General features: G+C 32.2%; 1 protein-coding gene across 2 annotated transcripts in view; it reads right to left on the reverse strand.

Annotated features, from left to right (window-relative positions):
• Positions 1-2,811: 2,811 nt before the first annotated feature.
• LOC110021131 (autophagy protein 5-like) overlaps positions 2,812-8,514 on the reverse strand; it is a 32,767-nt gene continuing 27,064 nt past the window's right edge. For both annotated transcript variants that reach the window (XM_020719485.1, XM_020719486.1), the window contains exons 5-7: positions 7,006-7,093; positions 4,308-4,391; positions 2,812-3,186 (exon numbers count right to left, since the gene is read on the reverse strand). In XM_020719485.1, coding sequence (XP_020575144.1) covers positions 2,936-3,186; positions 4,308-4,391; positions 7,006-7,093 — 423 coding nt within the window. In that variant the 3' untranslated portion in view covers positions 2,812-2,935. The remainder of the gene's footprint in view (positions 3,187-4,307; positions 4,392-7,005; positions 7,094-8,514) is intronic.

An 8,514-nucleotide genomic window follows, 5' to 3' on the forward strand; every position in this document is an offset into this window, starting at 1 on the left:
TTATTTATAATATAATTCAATAATCATAATGGCTCTTTCATTAGATTCAAGTTAATTAATCTAAACATCTACATGGATATCACTTTTATCACGACCCAGCCCGGTGCTTGAAAAACGATCTGATGGTGGAAAAAAAAATTTTCTACTTTCCTATTTTTATCACTAAAAATTAAATATTCAAATATTTATGAATGAACAACAAAAAAGCAAATTTAATTAACAATTAGAAATTTATAAATCAGAAAATTTCTTATTGTTGTTCTAACCTTTTGTACACATTTAATTCTCTTTTATATATCTTAATCAAAAACTTAAACCTGAAAAAAAATATATTAAAGCAACATAAAGAGTTATCTAAAGACCAGCTTGAAGCAATCAAACTTCTAAACTACAATAACTCAAGAAAAAGAAAACAATATGCATGATAGTCTTTCACATATTTATAGGAAATCTTATAATATGTTGATCTTTCATATTTTTGATAAAAAATTATAAATATACAAATGCATGTATCAATGATCTTTTCTAAATAAAAATATACAAATCTTCTACATGAATTTACTTTAATTTTACTTTAGTTTTATATTCTTTGTATTTGTCTGCTTCGAGGATCATCATCAAAACAATCTAACACACCCTTGACTGATATTGTCACGTCGGCTCCCGTCAGCACAACGGTTAGTGATTTAAACATCGCAATTGTCAAAGGTGAAAAGACCATTAACTGCCCCTGACTAATATTAACCAGTTGGCACAGCTGTTAGCGATATATACATCACAATTATCTGGGGTGATAATTTCTGTTTACTCGCCCCTGGTCGATATTATCCCATCAGCACAGTGGTTATTATACTAACTATCACAATAATCTGAGATGATAGAAAAACTCGACGTGTGCTGATATACTGGTGTCCCCTGTCTATACCATTAAACGGTGAACTTCTCCTCTAAGCGTTCACATATAAGCATTCATCTATAAGTTATTTTATTATTATAATATACATTATTCTGATACATAATAATGTATCTACTAACATGTATAATTGTTTCTCTGTTGTGCAACTATCATCATGCATCTCTCATATCATTCATATTTTTATCTCATGCATATTTTTTTACTTATATCATTCATATCATTTTATATTGTGTTTATCATGTGTATTTCCTATTGTCTATCTTGCACATCATGTATATCATACATATCATGCATCTCATACATATCTCGCATGCATATCTATCATGTCTAAAGCAATATGAAGAATCTAATTAAACTAGAACAAATATGGAGTCAAACATATATTTTAAAATAAAAAAGATTATTGAAATTTACAAATATGATTACTCACCTTAACCTAACTTGCTCGTCTTAGAGATTGTGTATCTCTAATCATAGGTTCAAATATTCTTTAATCATGATTTTGTTATAAAATAAAATTTTTATTAATTATAAATTTAAAATAAATCAAATTTTGACATTAATTAACATATACCTTTTCTTTTTCTTCAAAATGATTCACTCCTGGAACTCAAACTAAATTTTCTTTCTTCAATTACCTTCTATTTTCAAATAAACCTACTATTAAAACTTAGTAAATAAGCACACCTTCTATTTTCAAATAAACCTACTATTAAGACTTAGTAAATAAGCACGCATGCACGCACCTTAAAACTGTATATTATTTAATGAATAAACTCTTACCTTAAAAGGCTTGGTTTCCTTCCCTCACAAAACTCCAACCTCCTTACAATTTGACTTGATTCGGTCTCTTTTCTTGTGCTTGTTCTTCTCACATTGAATCATAATTAAATAATTAATATCTTTATTTAAATTGAACCCTTACCTCACTATGATAAATCTTGCTCGTCTTGAAACTCAAATCAAATTATTTATTTCTTCAATATTTTTTTATTATAATAAGTAATAATTTAAAGTATTACCCATAACATTAATCAAACATGTTATTACTTGCTCTAATATGATATAATAGCATAAACCCTAACCTGTTAGTTGCCCACATTACCTCTCGGCGAAAGGCTTGTCTCACACGCTTGAGCCACTCGACTTCCTTTCTTCTTCTCACAGATAAGTTGCTTGGCTAGGGCACGATGATAATGGGAGGAGTTCGAAACCCTCGTCCCTTCCCCTTCACAATAGATCTTCTAGAGACAGGAAGTTCGCTTCCTTTCTCTCTGTCGTGGGAGGTTCGCCTTCTTCATTTATATCGTAGAAAGTTCACCTCCCTGCTACACACAAGATATGAGATGAGCCTCGCAGATGATTCTACTTCATCTCCTCTAGCTTCGACACCCGTAAGCAACGCAATAGATATATTCCTCACTCAATTTCTTCACTCACAGATTTTTTCCTTCTTCACTTCCTTCCAATTCTTCTTCTTCCGTCATTGCTTTCTCTTGCGCACTCTTCCTCTCTAGCACGTTCCTCTTTTTTTTTTTTTTTTTTGATCGATTCGAATGGACACGCTATTGTTAAAGAACTTAGAATACGCTTATCCTTTCTGTCTATTCGATTTATATTAATTATTATTATTATTATTATTATTATTATTATTTTATTATTGTTGTTATTATATTTATTTTTAATTTTCAGTTCTTACATTAACGAGAAGACTCTTATCCTTTCTCTCGCACACTCTTGTTTTCCCACACATGCAGCCCACCCCTATGACCCTGCAACTGCATCTGTGTCCACTTTGTCCCCTCAGTCAGTATGTTCATGCCCCATATTTCAACTTATAGTCAACCAAAACCAAAAAATGATATATGTCGCATTATTTTACAATCAACTAAACAAACAGTTTAAAATACAGTATTAACAATTTACATGGCAATCAAAATACGAGTATCTTAAAGACATGCAAGCAAAAGGCCCCAAAGCTTTCAAATAGTTACAAAGAAAAATAGATGTATTTTACCTTTATCTGTGCACAATTGTGTTAAAGCATGAAAAAGCTATAGTACAGTGGCAAACATAATCCCTGAAATCCTGAAAAAGAAAGAGCAAATTGGCGATCACTAAATTGTTCTTGAACATACCTTCTTCATTGTGAATTTCAACAGGTTGATTTACATAGGAGATGCTGTCCCAGCTGTCAGCAGTTGCTACATCATCTAAATCATCTGCATCCTCTCCAAGGATTCTCAAATATAATCTGACAGGTATTCTGCCTGAGCAGACAAAGGGTAATAAAATCTTAGAAACTCACCTTCTACAACCAAACTGAATTAGTGCAAGTAGGTAGAACCCTGAAAACTGATCATATGCATAGAAATGCAGCAGATAGCTGAAGAGAAACACTTGAAGACTTTCATTTTACTTTAAAAGTTATTAAAATAACTTTCACAGGAATAAAAAATCATAGTGAAGCACCGTGAACTCTGGAAAATAAAGAAATCCGATGCAAACTGGGAAATGGATAAAATGCTCCATCGGAATGTCATTCGGAAGTGCAAAGAGGCCATTCAGACTTGTACAACATAAAATAGTTAGAAAATGATTTATCAGCATCATAATTTTCATCCTTCAATACCGTAGGAATCTACTTCAATTTTTTTTTATCCAGCATATCGTATATACTCAAATACCATATCGAAGACTTTTCCTTTCTAACTTCAACAAGCTATGAAAACCAAATTTTGGATAGATCGACCTCAAGCCTTGGAAGACTTTTCCTTTCTAACTTTGTTCACGCAAGTTTTATTCCAACATATAGAAAGAAGAATACAGTAGCTCGTACTTGTGCCCAAGTGGTTATACATAATAGTTTTTTTTGTTAGGAATGTTAATAATTCGCGTTTTCTTTTTCCTTTTGTAGATTTTGACTGGGCCCATATTTTGGGCTAGGTTCTCCTTTTGTATTTTTTTCTAACATTTCTAGCTTTATTATTTCAAAATGCACATTTCAAATAATACCATATCTAAGTAAAACTACATCTACAACAAAGAGTGAACAGCAATACAAGAACTCTACGCCCATCAAAGTTTAAGAAATGCTATTAAAAGAATTATCATGATTTTTCACAATTCAAATCACATTTTATAATCTATGCAGGAAATGCATTAGCTTCTCCCTTTACATTATTTATGGAAATATGGGAGACAGGTTATGCGAAATGCTATTAAAAGAATTATCATGATTTTTTCACAATTCAAATCACATGTTATAATCTATACAGGAAATGCATTAGCTTCTCCCTCTACATTATTTATGGAAATATGGGAGACAGGTTATGCCCGGGAATATCTAATAGATTCATTTTAATGATAGGTTATGAAGAAAGTGCAGAACCTGTGCTCATTCTCACAACAGAATCCTCTCCAAATGGTCCAAGCTTGAGTCTGGATGAAACTCGAGTGTAACCCTCCAGGTTTCCTGTTGCCAAAAGATTATTTAAAGAATTACTTAAGATACTTAGAAAAAAAGCATGCTAATTTTCAAGAAAGCAGTTAAATAAATTATACAGATGCAAATGAATTTGGTTCGACTAAAAACCTCATGTCAATGGGAGCCTGATAGAATTTGATAGTGACCATCCAATCAGGATATGAGCAATTTTATGGCAAGATTAATTAATTTTACTTTGTTTGATTAGTTATGTATTAAAGAAATTTTAATTTTAATCTTTTTATGTCCTCCCTCCTGACTGCTTTGTTTTCCCCGATTGCTCCTAACTGCAATCTTTTTACCATTTTCCTATTCTCGCGTCTCTTTCATTCTCCATCCCTCCTCTCTTGCTTTTCCTTCTCCCACTCTGTCTAATATGCCTTCCCTGCTACATCATTTAGAAGACCCGAGCTTCATCCAAAAAGATTCTCTAGCTAGCAGTATTTTAATGATTGCCTTTGAAAGGTAAAACCATTGAAATATTGAATTGAATTTATGTTGACTGACAAAGCTCACGTCATGATTAAAAACTATGCCTCAAATACTCATTATCTCAAAGAGATGATTTCACATTGCAAACATATTGTTGCTTTAATAATGCCTCAGTGAACTATTCTACTTATATATTAAAGGTGAGTGATAAACACTGAAATTAAATCATTCTTGGCACACACTGCATGACATGAAATTTTTTGGTTTAATTTACCCTCACTTGCAGGATTTGATTGATAACAAAGAAGTGAAAACCTTGAATCTTGTTTGGGTTTAATTCTAGTATGAGCCTAGTAACTTGCTCATATATTTTATTTAAGTTGAACTTCTGTTTAGTTGCATCTTTGCATATTTAGGATATCGACTTGTCATTACAATGCATAGCAATAGCATCATTACATTTTTTATGACTATGGGACATGACATGATAGAATCCTTAGATGAGACATTCAAAAAAAGAAAAATCTATGTAGATTTGATGAACTTGGTTATCAAATTAATTCTCAATGAAAGATCAATAAAATCTAGCAAGAAAATCTTCTATAGTAAATCATATAGATCATTACAATGCTAATCATCATAATCTTCTTTTAGAGTCAAAATTTTTGGAGTTTTGTTGATAAGTCTTTGAGAAAATCTTCTATAGTAAATCATATAGACCATTACAATGCTAATCATCATAATCTTCTTTTAGCTAGTCAAAATTTTTGGAGTTTTGTTGATAAGTCTTTGCAACATTATCAACAATTTAAAAACCCTCAAGACTCCCATAATCCACTATTAGTTGAAGTTGTTAAGAATATGATTGATCGTCCTACTCAAGTTAAACAAGTACTTGTCATTACTTAAGCATTATCAAGGTCTCAAGCGATGCCACGTGCACTAGATTTCTAAATCCCCTTGCAAATATGATTGCCCATGCTGGATATAAGAAATCACAAGCTACTTCTAAAGATGATCCAAGAAAATCACCATTGCATGATGATTTTTTAATTGAATATAAACTTGAATCTAAACATTCAAATATGTGCATGTACTGGTTTCTATACCCGTATTTACTTGTGCAATCTAGATACCAAACTTGGGCCTAAAAAAGTATACAACTCACAGCCCAAGCAGCTCATATATGTAGGGTTACTAATTTATTCAAGCCTTTTCATCCTCTCACTCGCTAGAAATTAGTTGTTAGGTTTCCCCATGCTAAGTGATTCAGCAAGTCATATCATGTTTGGCCCTACTCTTATAGAAATATCAAAGTGTAAGAAGAACCACTAAGATAATGTTAAATTTAAATTACATTTTTTTTAACTTTTCCCTGAAAGATTTTTGTAATGAAAACCTACAGCCATAGATTTCATTGGCGCCAATAATAAATGGAATATACTTTTTAATAATAAACTCACATTGGTCATTTATAATTAAATATGTAGTTGACCTTTCTGAAATGTCGCCCATTCTCAGGGGAGAGCTATTATCGTTGAAGGATCCCTTGTACTTTTTTAGATGTTTATTACAAATTCTTGATTCAGTTAACCATCGTATTCCCCTAAAAATCCTTTAGGTCTTACCCCAATGTGCTATAAACAGATGCAAATGAATTCTGTTTTCCTATCAGATATTGGGTTAACTTCGGTATCATGAAATCTAAAAACACATGAATTTGATTGAGGTAAACAGTATACCGCATACCCTTGAAAGAATTATAAATGATAAACATCAAGAAATATGTCCTAAGCTCTAACAAATATTTCTCAAGTAAGAGAACAGATCCTCCACTTAACCACCCTTGCTTAAAACTTGCTTTAGTATATTCCCATGTAACTACGTTAATTTCACTTTCCTCTTTAGGGGATAAAAAGAATTGTTCGAGGCCATTCCATTTTGGATTTCAAGAACAAAAATGTGTATACGTTACAAGATAGTGGAAGTTAAACTTTTTAAAGGTCTGATATATGAGAATGTTCCTGCATCTACTTCAACATATAATCTGACACGGGTCGTGGCTTGTTAAAATTGATTTTAGCCTTATAAAAAAAGCAGATGAAGTATTGAACATGATAAAAAGGCATGGAAGGTGTACATGTGATACTCAGGTTTCTTTCGGCATTACCTTTGGCTAACGATTGCCAGAGCTCAGACTGATCTGTCTGGGACATATTCATGACATTCTTACAATTACCATTAATAATGTATGCTGCCTGCAGCCATAAGCATATGAGAAAGTTTCAACAACAGTACCATGCAATTACTGAAATTCTTGTTCAGTTAAAACAAGCTTTACATGCACTTAATGTCTAAAAATAATCGATTTGTCAAATTTATTCTATGGTCATTTAATAATAGTAAAAGAAAGAAAAAATGAAACCAAAAAATTAAAAAAACAAAAAACACGAAATGAAGAAAAGTAAAATCGGGCCTAATTGTGAGTGGTAAGCAGGCAACACAAACAACCTAATGACTTTTTTGTTGCACGGAAACTATTAGTAGATGGCGAGATCCATCCTTAACAGATGAAAAGCTTATAGCAAAGGGAAAAATAAACTAATTTGATGATACATATCTGAGGTTCAATCTCTTAAGGGTAATCCTGAAATGTTTAAGAAAGAGTAAACGAAGAAAAGAGAAAATTCAACATTTTATAAACAGCTCTAGTACAGGCACTTCAACTCTCAGTTATAATTCATGTCACCCCTTATTATCCAATATACTTCTAGATACCAATGATGTATACAACGTAAAGCTCTGGATACTCCCACAATTATTACTCCTACTATTCTCGAATCCCTTACCTTGATGTTTGCTTTTCTTCTATAAAAGCATTGCGACACTAGTTAGCCATACCGGCTTCCACATTACCCATTCTGGTTTCCTCCCACCATCCTGGGTGGACAAAAATGAATGTTGATGGAGCTCTTCTACCCTCCCATCTAGGCAGCATGAGAGTGATTGTCCGCGATAAGTTGGGGAAGTGCTGGATTGCTTTAGAGCTATAGATTGAGCATTAGGATAGTGCCCAAACAGAGCTTAAAGCCATTATCTCTATTATCGATATTATGGACCCTTGCATAAAGTCAAAGGGATCATTAACGAAAGAGTCAGCATTAGTATTATTAACTTCCTCAGGCAAAAAATGCAAGAGAAGCTGTGGAAGATAACGGCCACAGAATGGTTCAGAATTTGGTTTTCTCGCGGTTTAAACAGATGACATTTCATCATATTTTCAGAGAGAGTACAAAAGCAGTCCTTTGTCCGATAGCTGTACAGATAAGTTTTTGATTAAAGATGTACATGAGTTGCATGTTCTTTTTTCTTTTGTTAAGGACGATAGATCTTTTCATGTACATACATAGTTTCATCTTTTGTATCTTTCTTTCATGATTGAATGCAAATAGCAAGTTTCAAGTATACAAATCAAAAAGCATTGAGCGCAAGTACCAAGGTAAAGTTTTAAAGATGATATCAATAACCTGATGTTGTGTAATGACAGAAATAATGTAAAAAAGTAAAATTAAAATTCCTTCAAAAGTTGTAGCTAATTTTCACAAACCTTAAAAAAGATCAATACTATATTTATAAATTCTAATTCTACTAGTTATTTCAATAATATATACATATATAT

This window comes from Phalaenopsis equestris, unplaced genomic scaffold, assembly GCF_001263595.1.
Source record: "Phalaenopsis equestris unplaced genomic scaffold, ASM126359v1 Scaffold000122, whole genome shotgun sequence".
Classification (NCBI taxonomy): domain Eukaryota; kingdom Viridiplantae; phylum Streptophyta; class Magnoliopsida; order Asparagales; family Orchidaceae; genus Phalaenopsis; species Phalaenopsis equestris.